The sequence below is a fragment of the Macrobrachium nipponense genome, chromosome 2 (assembly GCF_015104395.2).
Source record: "Macrobrachium nipponense isolate FS-2020 chromosome 2, ASM1510439v2, whole genome shotgun sequence".
Classification (NCBI taxonomy): Eukaryota; Metazoa; Arthropoda; class Malacostraca; order Decapoda; family Palaemonidae; genus Macrobrachium; species Macrobrachium nipponense.
In genome coordinates, this window is record NC_087201.1 from 136,242,448 (window position 1) to 136,262,660 (window position 20,213).

Here is a 20,213-nt window from a genome sequence, read left to right on the forward strand (position 1 = left end):
GTAATACAGGAATGGAATGGCATGGAATGGAATATAGAATGTAGGCCAGAGGCCATGCACTGACCTATGAGGTCATTCAGACAGTTATGAGAATTGAGAGTAGAAAGGCTTGAAAGGTGTAACAGGAGGAAAACCTCACAGTTGCACTATGAAACAAGTGTTAGGAGAGGGTGGATAGCAAGAATAGAAGTACATAAAAGGAATGAAAGGGGTTGCAGCTAGGGGCCAAAGGGATGCTGCAAATAATCTTAAGTAGTGCCTACAGTACACTTCATGAGGTGCACAGGTTTCAGCCTGTGACACCCTCAACAACAACCACCCATCTTCGACAATTTCACCATCAGTGCCATTTGCCATAAGTTCCACAACAAGTTTCCTGAGAAAAAAATCTTCACTATTGGCTCCATAACAGAACTGAAGGTGGCATGCATCATTCCTGAGACAATGTCGGATACATCACTGTGGCGACTCCTCCACATTATGGGATTCCGGTGCAAAATCCCTCAACTTAAAATATGTGTGTGAGGAAGGAGTCCTTAGACATTGTTTGCCACCAGATCACTGCTCTCAGGCCACTCCACCAACACCGAGAGGGGAAGAGGCAGGTGGTTTTACGTGGGCTGGTGCACAACCAGGATGAATCCCAGCATGGAATGGGTGGACAGCTGTCAGCCTACATCCAGTGTCACATACAGCTGTCAAGTGCCACCAGAAGGGGAGAACTTTGTGGCAGTGGCACCAGGCAAAGCAGATGGTCTCATCCCTAACACATAACTGTTTCCCTGCCAGCTAAGCTGCTGCTACTCTGAGTGGGGCCATTACATTGTCCTTACACCGATTCACCAAGGCTGACCTGCAGGAAAGAATGGAGGAAGCCAGGTTTTGTGTCACTGAAGAGGTTTTGGGCAGGTGTGGTTCAACGATCCCAAGCCTTTGAGAATGAGTACTGGAACGTGGACAGTATCCATGAAAAAGTGGATCCTGTCATCATTGACCTCCACGGCGATGACAAGAATGACTTGTATTTGGACAGTGATGTATAAATTAAAATAAATAAATTGTGTACTGTGTATTTTGTTTTAATTATAAAAAAATCATGTCTCTACCTCTTTCCATAGTCTACAAAGAAGTATAAATAAAACACACACAATCCCCTTTCCTCTACATTTTTTTTCAATGTTTTGTTTCCAGCAGCACCATAATTAACCTTTACTTACAAATTATCTATCATTCTCAAATAAAAAAAATTTATGCATACCTCAATTTCAAATGCATTAAGACAACCACTGACCATTTATTCAATATTATTATATAGGTATTATTATTATATTGTCATGGTAACCATGTAGAGAGCCAGGTTAGAATTGACAATTTACCACTGAGAGTTGTCAGTGTGGGTCAAAACACAACAGGAAAAGAGAGAGAGAGAGAGAGAGAGAGAGAAAAGAATTAAAACCCATGCAACAAAAAGGCATTAGCTAATTGGAATGAAAAAACAAAAAAACTCATGACAGTGAATTTGTGAAATTTAAGGCTTAAAAAGTTTTAAAAAATGAATGAATAATTCAATTAATTAATCAGTGACTGGAAGTTACAGTGGCGCAGCAACCACTTTAGTAACTGACATCAAATGAGGAAAGCAGCCAATAAAAGAATGACCACATTAAAATTTGCTTTGACAGCATTTTAAGTGCAAGGTCCCCCAGGGTATCACTGTCCTCCTCTTCAAGCTTCAATCTATGTTCAAAGAATTGGTATCATCGTTGTTAGAATATCTCCTCATTTTCAAGAACAAACTGCCTTAACTGTTCATTTTAGTAATGTATGTAATATGCTAACAAAAATTTCAACGTGTGAATAAGGCTTTGCCAAAATCTCATACTGATCCAGCTATTGTTTAAGTAGTTATTAAAAAAAAAAAAAAGAATTACTTAAGATGAGTGGCTCTATAAATGAAATCCATGTTAATCTGAAAAGCACTGAAATATCTTTCAGAATACATTTTGTAGGGTAATGAATATTTGTACATTCTGTAATACATCCCAAACATCTCTAGTGCCTACTACACAAACAGAATGGAAGACTTCCTTGAAAGTTACATACTTTACCTATATATGAAATCTTGTACTAAATTGTGCAACTTGAAAAAAGTCTAAGTGAAAATATTAAGACATTTTGCCTATTGCAGATAAGTCAGATTCATTAAATTAAGGGTAACATAACCAAAGGCTTAAAAGTATAATGGGAAGACAGCATTTGTCAAAGCTAGAGAATAGCGATATAAAAATTTGCATTTCACCAGATATGAAGAAAGCAAGAACTCGGTTATATGTATATTAACACATCAGAATTATCTCAAATATATTTGATAAAAATCTTTCAGTCATAAAAACAAAGGAAGACAAGATTTACCAAATTACAAAATAGTTTCATACTTAAAATATTTTTCAAGATAATCTCTAAACTACATAAATTTTTGGTAATCTGTGATTAACTTTAAAAAGGTCATGTGATTTCATAGAAAAATTACATGACATCTGCTGTACATGTTACCTAAAAAATCTCCAAATAAAATACACATGGTAATACTATTTCAAGCATTCCAACCTTCTCCTGCGTCTTTTACCATGAAGCAAATAGCAAGTCTAAGACATAAAAGAAAAATAGACAGCCAACATGCAAACGTAATTTCCATAAAAAGGAAGTGAATAACGTGATGAAATGGCAAATTAAAGTACTACTCAGTAACATTTTTGAATATATAAGTAATAAACAGACCAAAAAAATATGATTTAACCCAAGGTATATTAGCTATCACATTTGTTAAGAAGCTTCCAGAATTAAGACCAACATATTTTGTCTTAATTCACATTTGATTTTCAAAGTATTTTATATCACATCCAATTAGGCCTGCGATCTTCAGGATTATAACAATGCAACTGAACTTTTCACGGAGCAACACAATTTAAAATATGATTTCATCCATAATGTTCATCATTATGGTGCGTCTACAGTTTTATGCACTCCTTTTTGTCCAGCTTACCAATTCTGTTTAAAAATATTGCCTAGAAAATCCCACCCTACATTTCAGTTTGATTCCCTTTTTTAAAACTTCATAAGAAATCATCTAAGACCAACACGATGGGATGATGAAGATGCCACTGTTGGCTGTGAAGAACAAGCCAATGATCCAAGTATTATTTTCATTTGAGCCAATTTTTGCTGCAAAATCAAAGGTAATTTGTCACTACTTGAATATGTTCTAGTGACTCTTGTTTCATCTGTAAAGATCACCTTGGGGTCATTACTACTTACAAGAATTTGAGTACCATCCAAATATTCAACAGATATTTCTCCGTTTGAGCCCTGAAAATAAAATAAATACTAATTGAACAAATATTTTACTGTGAACACTAACAACAATTTAAACATGAATGAAACTTGAATCATGAACTTTTAATGAAGTGGGTTACCTACCTATTCTTATCTAACCACTGGCATGAAATTCTTTACCTTATGATACCATACAATTTAAAAAAATTAAAATATCTGACAAACAGAGATTTCAGTTGATGCTGCTGCACAATTCCAGACGTGTTATTCCCTTCCTCTCTTTTAATTTTTTCAACAAACCTATATAAAGCATGTAAAAAGTTTTAGAGAAAATGTTTCACAAATACAAATGCTACCAAACACAGAAGAAAATATCTGTGTAATTTCAATTATGCTACTATAACCAGTACAGGCTTTCCCCGGTTATCAGCGATCCGGTTTTATGGTGCTCGTCTAGCACCATAAAATCAGCAATTTATGGCACCATAACAGGCCGAGTTCTGGTCATCAGCGCCATCAAGTGCCTTACGGCACACCATAACCATAACATACCTAACAGAGGGTTATTGGTGCCATAAGCGCCATTATGGCGCCATAAATCACCAGGTTTCGGTTAATGGCGGTTTTTGCTCATTGGCAACCACTCGGGAACGGAACCCTTGCAAGCACCATTATGGCCCCATAAATCGCTGAGTTTTGGTTCATGGCGGCTTTTGCTTATCGGCAACCCCTTGGGAACGGAACCCTCACCGATAACCAGGGACTGCCTGTAGCACATAATTACAGTTGAACCTCTTAAAACCAGTACATATTCTATGGTCCAGGAATTCCCATGGTTCGGCACATATTGTTTACAACTTCAAGAGAGCAAAAATTATGCCATATCTCCTTTGTTTTTCAGAAAATAATTGTTAGTAATGAAAATATGTGAAGTCTAATATGTTTTTTATATTACCTTTGACAGAATAAATATATTTTTCAAAATATTCCACTTGAGAAGGCTCTACAAGTCAAAACTTTTAATCAAAACAATTAGCCATTTGGCAATGCACAAATTCCTTACTGTGTGTGTGCTTGAAAGACATTGGTGATACAGTTTTGATAATTTCTTTTATGTAACTGTGTATTTACCTATTATATATGCCACCCATGAGATCAGAGGATGCTAGAGGTAAGAAGTGCAAACATAAATCTTTATCTATGCTAGAAAATGTTTATTTCATTAGCGAATACATAGTTTAGTGTTCATTTTCCTCAATAGATGGTGGTGTGCTTTGTTTAGGTTTTGAGGATGCCATTCAAATGCACTGTGATTGCCGAAATTCATTCATTATTTTTTTCATCTCGGTACCTTCTACAACCAAAATAAATGACAAAGAAACTAATAGTGAGAATTATGAAGATACAAAATTTAGGATATGAAAGTCACCGATAATAATGTGTAGTTTCCGAGAAGTTTAGTACGTACTGTAGTTGACTTACGATTAGGCTAACTCAGGAATGTAGGTTTAATGTGTTTAATAAAGTAAACTATTTTATAAAGAAAATTATACAGTACCTATAAAGTTATAAAATGAAGTTAAAATATATAATTATTAAAATGATAAAAAGCAGTTCAGAACTTAGCCAGGTTGCTCTCAGCGGGAAAATGGCATCATGGATGAATTGTGAATGAGAAAAATATCTGTTAAAATGCAACTTATGAAAATGAGACCACCTGTTGATGGTCCAAGTTATAACTGCTGATAATAGGAAACAGAAACCTACCACCAAAAACCACTCTATCTAAGAGAGAAATTTCTGCCAGAAGCAGACATCCACACTGAAGAACAGTATTATTATAGTAAAGGCTGGACAAATTATCCACAACAAGTTGCACCGATTTTATCAGTTATAAATAAATAAGGCCTTACAACCAATACGGAACTTTAGTGCTGCATTTGCTGAAATCTGCCACGTTTGCCACAACTGGGGGAGGACAGTCAGGATGGATTTTGAAATTATAAAACACTCAGAAGGAAAAGATTAGGTAAAATCAAAGGCATTTTCCTGATAATTCACCACACAACTTTTGCTACACACTTTGAAAAAACAGAAAGTGAACAAAAATGAAGATAAATGCCTGATAATACCATCAGGTAAGGGAACTAAAATCCAAAGACCATGGAAGGCCATAAAACTAAATTTGTATTCAGAGTAACCTTCTCTTAGAAGGGTAGCCTACCAAGGCTGAAAGGTGCCTTCTCTGGTTTGATTGTAAACTGTCCTTCTAAAAGAGTTGCCTACCAAGTCTAAAGAGTCTCTTCTACCCTAACTCATGTTGGCAGGAATGTCACACCCTGAAGTGAAAATTGCTAAGCCACATCAACCCAATACCCAAAACATAAAAAAAAAGTCCCTTATATCTGCTGATGGTAAAAGGTGTACTTGTAGCCAATACTTATCCCCCAAGAAACTGCTAGCTAAAATAAGTTCACCTAATGTTCAAGACATTTGTGGGCAGCCTCAACATAAATGCCAAGCATAATTACTATGAATAACCCTCAAATGTTAACTTGTCTAGTTTAACACTTCAAGCGACAATATAGTATCAGGGACAAAATTAACTATGCAATGGTCAGTGAAATTATTACCCTGTACCAGTATATTACTGTAATTCTACCCAATTACCTTGTGAAGGTTCTTCCCTGTATAGACTGACATATTTGGTACAATCATTAAAAGCAATTTTTGATACATCTACTTTTTGTAACTGAATACAGATACCATACCTAGGCAAAAAATATACATGGTGGTTTATGATGGCTGAGTTGCGACGAAGGAAACAATTACATAAGTTGGAGGACATGAGTGCAAATGACAAGGTGTAAACATTCTTAGTCAGGTTACAGTATTACATAAGTCAGGGCAGAAAGCTATGACCAAAACACATTGGCCTATACTGTTTTGTTAGTGCAACTGCTGTCTGCATTTTTAAAGTGGTAATTGTTACAGCATTTGCCAAAAATCTCTTATGACAGGCATCATTGGAAAACCTTCATATAAGAAGTCATAGTGATGTTATCTCATGAAAAACTTGGTGATAGAAGCTACTAACAAAGCAGTCTGTCCGATCTTGGGAACTCTCCCAGCTGATCTGAGAGAAGAGGTAACAGATCTATAGAAAGATCATTGATGGATAACAGTATGTCTAGACTACTGAAGATTATGACCTGTCAATCAGAAATCTAGTTGAACTAAAATGAAAAACTGTAACAGCATTATTGTAACAGTGTCTGCCATGTGCCTGGGTACCAAATTATCTTTAAGATCCAAGAGAGGGCTTTCTTGCAGTGTCAATCAAACATGTTCTGGTTTTTGCAAACAGACAAGCACAACTATGTTAATTAACATTAACTACATTAAGTCATGGAAGAATGTCTTCCATAGATATCTATGAACATCAGTTCACTCTCAAGTTAACTGGTGCTCAAAATTCACAGCACAACCATCTAAAGTTCAAGTTAAGGAAATTTCCTAGACTACATACTATGCAGCATGGTTCTCTTAGGCACAACATATGCCAAAACTGAAGGATGACAATATCATGTAATCTGAACAAGATGGCATTCAAGTCAACCACCAATAGGCAGTTCTGAGAGAAAGATACCTCCAATTCTGGTGATCATAGTTGATCTAACAGTACACTGGGCAATTTTGTACGGAAAAAGATATTTTTTAAAATTTTTTCCTTTGACTCTTATTTGAAAAAGCCCTGGAGATTTTCATTTATCTATTTAACCAGTCTGGGGACCAATCTTTCCAGTGAGACACCCTGAGTTCTCTGATTTCTTAGCAAGAAGAGGACCTTGAAGAATACGATGTAATCCTCCACTAAATCAGCATTACAAAGGCCTGACTACCAAAAATAAAAACCATGAGTATCTTCAAAAGAAGACCCCAAACAAGCTCTCGCAGCATAAAGAAGTACAAGCCTTTTTACGGCCTGAATAGGTAATATGAGCAGACAGAAATTATTCTATTGGCAGTTAGAAACCCCTAATGAGGTTCTTCCTAAAATCTCAAAATCCTTCATATAAAGATGTAAGGAACATTAATCTGGCCTTCTTGCAGCACTTCAAAAACATATGGCCTAAATGTTGTCTTACACAAAAACATATTGCCTAAATGTTACCTAACAAAGTATGTTTCAACATATGTTAAGAACCCAATATCCTAGTTTAATCAAAGAATTTCTTACCAATACCAAAATAACTAGATGAACAGGCAATTCAGAGCAATATGAAATATATGTGTACAGAAAATACATCACTAGTAACAAATGGGAAAAATATACAAAAGTTTATTTCTTAGAAGTATGTAAGCCACTCACTCGCATAATGACTGTTCATCCAAATGACCACAAGTGATATTTCTATTACTGTGCAGTCATTTCATACATGCAGGATTAAAGTAAAGTATTTTAATGGTTATCTCCAACAACTACTAAAAAAGTACTTTACCTGAGTAGCCCAGCCAACATCTTGAATGAAAACCCTAGGGCCTGGGTTTTTGAGTACATTTTGAGGAATGTTTGTATTGTATTCAGGAACATTACTTTTTGCTCTCTGAGCATAACTTCCTCCAGTCTGCATGCTGGCAACTGACTCTTGAAATGATCCAATCTGTGAAAATTTTACAAATTTTATAATAAATGGAAGGTTGCATTAATGGTAAGTCAAATGATAAAAATTTTTCATATCTCTGAACCATAACTTATATTAAATGTTGGGTAGTCTAACCAATCTGCCATATTCTAACTCACTGTTCTTGGTCTGGGTAGAACAGTGATTCATTGCATCATATATAACTAAAATATATATGTACTTTTAATTACATACATTACTGAAAGGAGGCTAAAATTACATAACCATATCTTCTACCTTCAATTTATTTAAGGAATTTTCTTTTGGCATATCTTTTCATATGTAAAGTATCCTATATAATAAAAAAATTCCTTTATAAAATATTTCAAATGCTTAATAAATAACCACCTGTGGGAGGTAGTCCCATCAGTGCACCTCATGTGGTGCACTGTAGGCATTACTCAAAAGTTCTTTGACACACCTCTTCAGCCTCTACATGCAACATCTTTCATAACTTTTTCTGTACCTCCGTTCATATTCTCTTTCTTCCATCTGACTTACCAGTACCCTTTACAGTCCCTGACTAATGACATTTCACAAAATTATGACAAAAAAATGTTTACAATCAACTTTACAACTGAAATATCAAGGGTATAAAATTGAAATATCTAAAGTATAAAATTACTCAGGTTACAAATCAGGGATTAAGGGTCTAAAAAAGTTATCAAAATGACACAAAAAGTCCTTTATTTTGTTATCACTCATCATGCATTGCCTTCACTATCCTGATAAAAATTTAGTATTTTCAAAAAATAATTATACATACTCCAATATGGTTCAATATAGAACACTATTACATATCGCAACCATATAAGATTTAAAATAAAACTCTTTGTTTGATTAAGCTTAAATATGTCTTAACAGCACAATTAGCTACATCACAAGTCACTGAGAGATGTGAGTAGATATATTTTCAAACTAATTAACTCTACAATACAATAATTCATTACTGTGGAGTTCTCATATAAGCAGCCCCACACCCTCATGCTCCCTTTGGGTCCATTTGACACCCTAGTGATCTGAAGTAACTATGAATTTTTTTTAGCAAATGTTCATTCTGAAATCTATTACACATTATTTTATTTATTTACAGCCAGAGATAGACTGCTGTACATCATTTAGATAATTTTCAGTGTGCAAAGTTTTTGTCAAGGCTGATTAGTATGAAATGTCATAAAATATAAGATATAAATGAGTTTTGAGCTTTCAAGGTTTCTAATATCATTTATTATGATCATGATATTTATTCAAATTATATATCAACAATCCTCTTATAGAAGGTGAATTGTGAAGTCAGATGATGCAAGATGAATGAATCACTGTACAACAAACTCTCTAGCTGGTGGTTAGTGATATGCATATGAAAATCAATAACAAGAGAAAAAAAAGTGAAGGAACACTTCAACCATTTAACGCCGATTGGACGTATGGTACTTATGTCGATATAAAATTTTTTTCCTTTAAATTCGCGGAAAAATAGTTATAGGCCTACTAGGCGAAAATTTTTGAATCACGTGCCTTGGGGGATGCTGGGAGCTCACGGATCAAGGCGTTGTTTTGTTTACAATCATTACCCAGGCGCACAAGCGCGAATTTCTTTCTTCTCGCACTAAAAAGCATGAGCGACACATCTCAGAAATTATTTGGTCACTTTGACATAATTTTTGCACCATTTTATATTAGCTGTTACATGGAGTATATCATATATGAAAATGTGCGCAATTTCACGTAGAATTTCATTTGAAATATTTTCATATAAATAACGATAAGTGCCAAAATTTCAACCTTCGGTCAACTTTGACTCGACCGAAATTGTAAAAAAACGCAATTGTAAGCTAAAACTCTTAATATTCTAGTAATATTCAATCATTTACCGTCATTTTGCAATAAATTGGAAGTCTCTAGCACAATATTTCGATTTATGGTGAATTTATGAAAAAAACTTTTTCCTTACATCCACGCTGTAACTCTTCCGAAAAAATCATAAATTTTTTCCTCCGATTGTCGTAATGTTTGCACCATTTTAAATTAGCCGTTACATAAAGTTTTATAAATATGAATCACAGTAATGTGATATGACTTATATTAATGGCTACGTGCCGTCATAAGCACTACAACACTACCGAGGTCGAGGTGGGTTAATGCTGGCTCCAAATCAGCGAATACCTGAGCACGAAAGGTATTTGAGGGTGAGAGACGGCATTAACTTATAGCCTCTTGCAGTGGTGGAGTGGGTAAAAGCTTCACTGACGTTCCTGGATTTGTATGGTGTCCTGGGTTCGCGCCTGGCCGCCGACAATTCTATTATCACCTAATAAAATTCCCTTTCGCTTAAGCATATATGAAAATATATCAATTCTGAGGTAGAGTGAATTAGATATTAAAGGACATTTGTAGCTCAATGTATGTATATGAATCACGGTAATGTGATATGACTTATATTAATGGCTACGTGCTGTCATAAGCACTACAACACTACCGAGGTCGAGGTGAGTTAATGCTGGCTCCAAATCAGCGAATACCTGAGAGCAAAAGGTATTTGAGGGTGAGAGATAGCATTAACTTATAGCCTCTTGCGGTGGTGGAGTGGGTAAAAGCTTCATTGACGTTCCTGGATTTGTATGGTGTCATGGGTTCGTGCCTGGGCGCCGACAATTCTATTATCGCCTAATAAAATTCCCCTTCTGTTAAGCATACATGAAAATATATTAATTCTGAGGTAGAGTGAATTAGATATTAAAGGATATTTGTAGCTCGATGTATGTAGATGAATCACTGTATATGAATCACGGTAATGTGATATGACTTATATTAATGGCTACGTGCTGTCATAAGCACTACAACACTACCGAGGTCGAGGTGGGTTAATGTTGGCTCCAAATCAGCGAATACCTCAGCGCGAAAGGTATTTGAGGGTGAGACGGCATTAACTTATAGCTCTTGCGGTGGTGGAGTGGGTAAAAGCTTCACTGACGTTCCTGGATTTGTATGGTATCCTGGGTTCGTGCCTGGGCGCCGACAATTCTATTATCGCCTAATAAAATTCTCCTTTGGTTAAGCATATATGAAAATATATTAATTCCGAGGTAGAGTGAATTAGATATTAAAGAACATTTGTAACTCAATGTATGTACGTATATGAATCACGGTAATGTGATATGGCTATATATATATATATATATATATATATATATATATATATATATATATATATATATAATATATATATATATATATAGATGGGAGGTAAACAAATAACTTTTGCTTTTGGCCCAAGCAAAAACTGCAGAGTGAGGGGTGGCATGAGGTGGGACTATGTGTAAAAGGACCTCAGGTTTGTATAGTTAGGAAAAATGCAATTTTGGACAAATTGTCATTTGTTCCGACACGGCATACAAACCTTCGGTCCTTTTACAATAGGAAGACTCACTTCTTGGTGGGAGGAATCTGAGTCTTTTGTGAACAGACTGGTGTTCGCCCAACCTTGGAATGCCTCCCTGGTCGTAAGAGCGAGGGAGGGATCCAAGCCTCTGTCCGATTGATCGGGGTGTGCACCGCAGGATCAATGGTCAGACCTCTGGACCAAGTACTAAGAGAGAGGCACGCGTATCTCTTCGTACCAGCAAACAAGAACAAGTTCCTATTTGCAAGAGGCAACATAAAGTTATGGTTTGTCTCTTGTTGGCATCCACTTCCTCCCCCTTGTAGGAGGAAGTGGTGGATATTCGCTCCCATCCCTAGTGAAAGGGATAGGATTGGGGCTCTGTCGAGTAGCTCACCGGCATCTCGTCCTTATCCAGCAAGGTGATGACCGTATCCCTCTACCCACAGGTAGAGGGGAGAAAAAGATAGGAAGAGAAGCCAGTCACTCTCTCATTCACTTATCTATTCTTACAGTCACACCAGGACTCGATGCTGTTCAGCCTGCTAGGGTCTGGGTTAGCTACACAACGTGTTGAGCAGCCACCACGGGTCCCAAGGAAAACGATCCAAGGACCTGTGGGCAATATCTAAAAGGTAGAAGGAGGTGCCAGTGGTCTGGTTGTACCAGACCCCTGCCTTCAGTACCTGCGCCACGGAGAAGTTCTTGTGTAACTCGAGGGAGTGTACTTCTAGGTCATCTTGGTGCTGACGAAGAGTCTTCAACACTCAGCCTGGGATGTCGAGTTTCTTCAGAAAGCGCGGTCGCGCTTTCACAGGACAAAGCAGCATCTCCTTCGCATCGAAGGTGGTGAAGTCCATTAGGGAGGGGATTGTGAAGGACTCTAACCGATCGTCAGGAACCGAAGGGTTCAGAGTCTTCGCTACGAATTCGGTACAAAATCGAGCGTCACGAATCCCCATCCCCGGATGCTTGACTTCGCAGGAAAAGTCATGCAATTACCTCAGAGGAAAAGAAGGGAATGGTCGTATGACCTATCCCTCTTCTCGACTTCGGTGATGTCCTGTACCCATACTGGTCTATCCGTCTGCAGCGAAGTTGTTCTTCTCGGTAGTGGATAGGACACCGACACTCAATGGTGGGTGTCGATGGTATGGGTACTGTGACAAGCTTTAGGACGAAGAAAAGACTGTTATGGAACAACCGAACTAAGTCCACAGCGAAGTTCGTAACAGACTTGGGCGCTCTGACAGCTGCCGATTGACTGCGTTCGGTAGGAGGCAAGTTGTCCAAGCACCCGAGCAAGTCACGTGACCTTCGCCTTAAAAGGGTTATGCCAAGAGACTAAACAAATAATTTGTTCGTCACCGATGCCAGAAGGCAAGGTGATGACTCTCTTAAGGCATGTGCCCAACAGGCGAAAGTCAATTGCCTTCTAGAGACCGAGGTCCCTGATGGCAAGATATCTCATAGTATAGTTGATTCTCGGCTAAGGAGAAACAACACTATGTGTCGTTGAAGACGAAGGTGTACAGAAAATGCAACCTACGTCTTCACAGCTGAACCGAGAGAAGGATTCTCAAGATTCTGAACCTGTGCTACAAAGACTGAGAACGCTAACCGCTATTCATTGCTGTCCGGTGCGATCGTAGTTGCAATAAAAGCGGAGCGCTTTTCAGTAATGAAGACAGGGAAATACTGCCTGAAGAACTGCTTCTCATGGGCTGAACATTTGGAAGTACGTAGAGCTGTCAGGTCGGAGAGTAGGCGATGTCTTCTGACATATCTGTTAATTCGGGGCGAGCAATGAATAATTGCACACCTACGAATACGAGATATTTTGAAGACAAACTCAGATGTCTGCAAAAATCATTCGCATTATCGCGGTGCGATGCAGCGGGTGACTAGTACAGACTTCTGTTACCGTGCGGTAAACAGAAAGATGAAAGAGTCCAAGAGATATCTCTGTTGAAAATTCTCGCAATGTCGAAGGCGATGAAATCGAGCGTCACAGCAGTAGACGGTCCTTCATTATTGCGAGAATCCCCGTTAATCAGAGACCTAAGTCCATGATTGTTGGGCAGAGATACGGTTCGGTAGTCAATCAAACCAGGGGAGAGAGAGACGTAACCGACCGTGCATCTCCGAGACCTAGCTGATACTGAGCCGCTATCAGGCAGTTCAATACGCAGTAGCTCTCGGTGACTCTCCATCCTGAAGTTTGCAGGTAATCCATTATTCCACGAAGGAATGCGTTCGGCTAGAACCATCGAGCATAAAGAATACGCTCGAGCAATTATATTTAACCGAAACGGATTTCGGTAAATACAAAAGCTGATTTGGTGTTGTCATGACAATACCAAGTATCTAAAATCGAAACTGATAACTGCTGGGAGGTTGCAGGCAACCCCGAGTTGCAGTTCAATTAAGATACAATTCGTCTCGGTCACAAACCGTAGAGTTAATTACGGTATGCGCCTACCCCACGGACAATTCAACTGTTAAAAGAATCATGTCGCGAGGGTAATATACGTAGTATATTTGTAGGTTCTGTACCACGACCTCCATCCTAAATTCTTATCCTCTCGAGGAATGAGAATAAGGATTGGAGATCGACCGCCTTCGTTCTCTTAGTCAAGAGAGTGAAGGAGAAGTCTTTCCCAAAGGAAAGCTTCAATGGTGAACAGAATACCGAAGACGATAGTTCAAGCCAAACTGGAAGTTCCCGTCCGTTCTTCTCTATTCCAGGAGGTTAATCGCCTACTGTGAGATACTCTTCTTTCAGCAGCAGTCTTCTTCCAAATGCTAGAAATTACAGGAATTCGAGCATAAGCGAGGTTCCCGATTATCGTGTAACAATTATCGGGGATTCTCGCTCACTTTGGACCGTGGTCTCGCCTAAGTGTTTGGAGATCGTAAAAAACTCGAACACTCTGAGTGCGCTAGAAATTCCGTAGAATTCTAAGCACTCTGCGAAACCCCCCACCGAATTCGTCAAACGATATCGGCTGGTGATCCTCCCGATTCCCATAGAAATCGAGAAAGGGGCAGGATCCCTCCTCAACGACCGGGGCTTACGTCAGGTAGGACCCGAAGGTCCCACCCCCCGGTAGCGCAGCCCCTAACGTGGGATCTTACAGAGAAATCTCTGTAGGATCCCTCCCCTTTCCCTCGTAGCCGTAAGGAGAGAGGGAATGGGGGAGGAATTGGATACTGGCTCGCCTTCCCAGCGGAACTAGCAGTTGGAGAAGAAAAGGAGCAGCCATCGCCTTACGGCGATGGCCTCTCAGAGCCTGGGAAAACGTATCGTCAGGAGAAAACGTTTTCCCGAGGAGGGTTACGAACTCATACTGTAGGTAAGGGTCTGCCGCCACGGTGAACGTCGTCTGGGTGGGGCTGATCGACACCTGACAGGAGAGAGCCGATACCGTCCTCCGACTCATTCCAGTCCTCGTCGAGGTCGAAACCTCAGGAGGACCGAAGGGTATTCAAATACGGTGTCCGAAGACACGTAGAAAAACGCCTATGTCGCAGTAGAGGAGGTGAAGTAGCTTGTTCGACCGGCCAGAACTGAGAGAGCCTTCTTGTCCGGAGACGAGAGACTACCTGGTTCAACACAGTCGGCAAGCTCCGATCGCGGCAGACCCACCGTCGATTTGGGTTCCCTCTCGGGCCCCAAAACGACTCGAGCCGAGACGTGGCTCTGCTGGTGGGAGCGGCGATCCTTCCCCGAGGTCGTTGTGCTGACGAATCAGCGCCATAACCTCGGCAAAGTTCCTCTGGATCTCGGAAGTCACAGCATCTTGCAGAGTGGGAACCGTTTTAAGCCCTTCAAACAAGAGCATATTCCGAGAACCTTCCTCCTAAGAAGGGGGAACAGCGACAGCCCTCTCGGTCTTCTCATCCACTTGCGCATACGTCCTGGCCGGTCCAAGAACCGTGCCTGGCACGTAGGGCGTCGTGGTGGGATCATGAGGGGCGCACCCCTCACGATCACTCCTCAATACCTCGCTCCTCCGGTGTAACCCGAGGAGGTTGAAGGTACGGGAGAGGCAGACCTGACGCTCCCTCCTCGCTCGCTGGCAGAACCAGCAGGCTTGGAGGGCTGCAGGCGATCGTCAACCCGCGGTGGCGATCGAGCTGCAGGCCTGGTCGAACCGTCTCGCTGTGGAGAACGGCTGGACTGAGCACAGCGGCCCCGATCTCGAGTGTCAGAAGAGGCTGGTGCTGGTTGCCGTACCCGATCGCTCTCTAGTCGAGAGCGACGGTCAGGCGACCTGCAGGCTCCACTGTCACAGTGAGAACCGGTGCTTGTCCTCACGGCACGTCACGTCGCTGGTTCCAGCCGTGGCTGGCACCGGCGAACGGGAGGACCTCTTCCCAGCCTCAGCCCGTGGGCCGGTCGTGGACCGTCACGTCCCGGGTAGCCAGCTGGTCGCCGCGAGCGAGAGCTGGTCTGGTGAGAGTCGCGTGAGCGGCTGTCACCAGTCTTCGCCCCGTGGCCGTGAACTGACCGCTGATCGGACTCAGAGTCTGTCCTGGCTCAGTCGTCCTCTCACGGTCGCGGTAGGTGATCCGTACCACTCGGTACCTCCCGCGAACGATAGAGGCCGAGACGGACCCTGATGCAGTGGCAGAACCACTGACACCAGGCGAGGAAGTACCGGTTAGCCGGTACCCCTCTGGTCCCCGTAGTCCTTCTTCCTTGCGGAAGAAGAGACGGCCCCTCGCTCCCGAAGGAGCAGGAGGACCAGCGGAAGGATCCCTCCGTCCCACCGAGGTGAGACGGTGTCCCGAGAAGCTCCCGAGAGAGGACTTCTTAGGAGGAGGAGGCGAACGGAGGACCTCTTTCCCAGCCTCAGCCGTGGCGGTCGTGGACCCGTCACGTCCACGGGTAGCCAGCTGGTCGCCGCGAGAGCGGGAGAGCTGGTCTGGTGAGAGAGTCGCAGTGAGCGGCTGATTCACCAGTCTTCCGCCCCCCGTCGTGAACCTGACGCTGAGCGGACTCAGAGGTCTGGTTTCCTGGCTTGCCACGGTCGCTGGTTAGGTGACCGTACCCACTCGGACCTCCCGCGAACGACTTCGAGGCCGAGACGGAACCCTGATGCAGTGGGCAGAAACCACTGACACCAGGCGAGGAAGTACCGGTTAGCGGTACCCCTCTGGTCCCCGTAGTCTTCTTCCTTGCGGAAGAAGAGACGGGCCCCGCTCCCGAAGGAGCAGGAGGACCAGCGGAAGGAACCCTCCCGTCCCACCGAGGTGAGACGGGTCCCGAGAAGCTCCCGAGGGAGACTTCTTAGGAGGGAGGAGGCAACCTTCTTCTTCCTCGGCTGTGAAGCCTTAGAAGTCGAAGGGGAAGAGGCGGCAGCCGACGACGATGAAGAAGATGAAGACGACGACGATGACACCTTCCTCCTCTTCTTCGTCAGCTTCCTCAGGACAGACGTAAGATCTGCTATCCAGGGCGGAGCCGGGGCTGCTGTAGCCGAAGCCACAGGGCCCGGACGCACCTGTACAGACAGACCAAAGTCTGGGGTAGTAACCACCACGAACAGGGACGACGTCAGCAGGTATGGGCATCTCAGGAACAGCAGGCACAGCCAGCACAGCATCGGTAGGGACAGCCAGCGCAGCAACGGCAGGGACAGCCAGAGCAGCAACGGCAGGGACAGCCAGGAAGTGGAGCAGCAGCCAGCAACATCCTGGTACCGGCGGCAGGTCCAGGGGCGAGCTCTAGGGCAGCGGAAGTGTGGTCGCGGCAGCGCGGCAACCACGAGCGGCGGCGGCACGCCCCCCTCTCGGTACGGCGAACGGCACTTCACAGCGGCTGTAGGCAAGACTGTTACCACGTGAGGCGAGTACACCAGGTGAGGAGGGACGTCGTCACCTGGAGCGTGGTCACCACTCCATGGGTGACCGCAGTAGGCCCAGACATAGAACCGCAGCCCCTGGACACTAGCACGCCCTGCAAATGGAAGGACGCCCATACCTCACCAAGGTCCACCCTCGTGGCAGTAGCACCTGCGGAAATAACAGTAGTAGCGATTAGTGGGGGGGAAGTCCCCTCGCGCGGGGGGGTGAGCCCTCTCTGAACGAGTGGAAGACCCCGAATACAATTGTACATCGGGCACCGAGCGCCCTCCCCCGCGCTCGACGGATCGGGTGAGGAGAAGAACGCAGATAACCTCCCCCCCCCAAGGGGAAGGGCCATCTGTGGGAGCTGAGCGGGGGGGGGGGGGGGGGGGGGGGGTGGGGGGGGGGGGGGGGGGGGGGCCTCTCGTTTCCCCACCCCCGCACAGCACCCATGTCCTAAACCATAATAATAAGAGCCCGAGAGCAATCGTGCCCTCGGCCCGAATGCAAGGGCATAAGGATCAATTCCCTGACTGAGCGGAACTTGAACCAAATAAATATTGATGCAATCAATAATAAAAGGAATAAAATGAAAAAGAATCTTGCATTACGATTCACTTCACAATGAATAAGGGCTCGGATCGAGTGCATTTGCGCCCTCGGTACCGAGCGCAAGGGTTAAAAGGATCCATTCCCGATTATGAACTGGAAACCTTGATCCATAATGAATTGATGCAATCAAAATATATATGAAAATGAAAAAGAATACTGCGCTTGCAATTTCACTTCATACAAATAAAAGGGGAAGGATCAATTCCCGGGAAATAGCGGAAACATTGATCCAAGTAAACAATGCAATCTCAATAAAATATGAAAATGAAAAAGAACTGCACTTGCGATTTCACTTCATTCAAATAAAAAGGGGAAAGGATCAATTTCCGGGTAAGCTCGGAAACTGATCCAAAATGAGTATTGCTACAATCAAAATAATATATATGAAAATGAAAAAGAATACTGTACTTGCGATTCCACTTCCATACAGAATAAGTTTTCGTGCCGAGCGCATTCGCTCGGCAACGAGCATACAGGTCAAAAAAACAAAAAAAAATATAAATGAAAAGAGCACTTACTTACGATTTCATCTACACATTTCCAACCAAAATATACGCTCGGAGCGAGCGCTCTCCCGCCCTCGGCACCGAGCATACACAATACGAGGATCATTTCTGGGAAAATGAATTCCCGCATTTACGCCCTTCAATCCCGGCACTCGGGTAATCGGAGGGCGTGGTGAAACCAAGATCCTTTAATTCACAATTGAATTCAATGGAAATAAATATGAAATGATATTACTTACAATTCAGTTTCACTAGATAAATAGAAAAAGAAAAACACAACCATGCGAAAGCAACGACGATGAAGCGGGCAGAGAGCGATGATACACGTCCACACGCCAGCAGGCCGAAAGCAAAAGTGGTTTGTTTACCTCCCAGTCGCGCGCGCGCGCCTGTCGGACAAGCAGTTAACTACCGAACCCCTTGTTCGAAAGCTTACGACCTATCCAGCTGCCACTAGTACCTTCCTATTGTAAAAGGACCGAAGGTTTGTATGCCGTGTCGGAACAAATATAAACGCTCCCTCCCTCTACCTCAAGTTAGCTATGTATCATCGCAATGACGAATGATTTTGTTAATCATTTGTGCTAAATTCTATTGTGAAAAGCTTTGTTCTTTCATTTACTATTTTGCTAATATTGTTTAACTAGACCGTCTCACTTGGCGTACTGTTAAGACTTTTTTTTCATTTTTTCCGTATTGCATTTGTTTGTTTTCACATTTTGTCATTACATTAAATTCACTTGGAAAGTTCCTCTTTATGTGAATTGTTCTTGCTTTTACATGCACACAGTAATATTTTAACTCTCTCTTCTTCTCTCCTCAACATATCAACGCTCCCTCGTTTACTCTCAAGTCAGCTGGGCGTGACATCACCGCGGTTACGTACAATTTTATACATCTTTTATGCTAAATATTATACTGAAAGCTATGTTTTATATCAAATACTTTATACTTTTATTTATTTTGTCAAATATTATCATCATTAAACTATATACTTTACTTTGAAATTTGAATAATGTTTAACTTGTAAGACCCAGTAGGCCATGGAATACGTACAAGTATAAACTAAATAATCAGTCAGTTCGAAGTACGAGCATTTGTTTGACAAACAAGACAAAATATTCTCAAAAAATTTTTTTTTTTTGAAAAAACGCGAAAATCACGAATAAACCAAAAAGTAAAAAAAAAAAAAGGATGACAAACAAGACAAAAGAAGTTAAAAAAAGAAGACTAGAAGTTCGACAAACGAGGTATCACTGTGTGTGTGTGTGTGTGTGTGTGTATATATGTATATGATATATATATGTATATGTATGTATATAGTATATATATATATATATATATATATATATATATATATAGATATATATATTATATATATGTACACACACACACGCACACAAACACAGACAATCCCTGGTTATCAGCAGACTTGGTTAATGGCGATCTGGTTTTATGGTGCTTGTTTAATGCCATAAAATTGGTGATTCATGGTGCCATAATGGACCGAGTTTTGGTTTCGGTGCAATAAGGTGTCGATAATATAGTTAATGGCACCATAAGGTGCTGATGATAGTTATGGCACCATTGCAGACCTAACAGAGGCGCCATTAACTGAAACTTGGTGCCATAAGCACCATAAATTGCCAAGTTTTGGCTAATGGCGGTTTTTGCTTATCAGCACCTCACCGAGAACAGAACTGCTGCCAATAACCGGGGACTGCCTGTATATATAGTATATATATATTGCAAAAGTTTCCAACCTTTGTTTCCAAACAATGTTTCCTAGTGTGGATAGGCCTTATAAAAACTGAAATGGAAACACATAACCAGCTAAATACT

At 41.7% G+C, this 20,213-nt stretch overlaps 1 protein-coding gene across 1 annotated transcript in view; it reads right to left on the minus strand.

Annotated features, from left to right (window-relative positions):
* Positions 1 to 2,344: 2,344 nt before the first annotated feature.
* LOC135221022 (serine/threonine-protein kinase PLK4-like) overlaps positions 2,345 to 20,213 on the minus strand; it is a 121,632-nt gene continuing 103,763 nt past the window's right edge. Inside the window, exons 12-13 of the mRNA XM_064258743.1 lie at positions 7,836 to 7,997; positions 2,345 to 3,366 (exon numbers count right to left, since the gene is read on the minus strand). Coding sequence (XP_064114813.1) covers positions 3,124 to 3,366; positions 7,836 to 7,997 — 405 coding nt within the window. The 3' untranslated portion in view covers positions 2,345 to 3,123. The remainder of the gene's footprint in view (positions 3,367 to 7,835; positions 7,998 to 20,213) is intronic.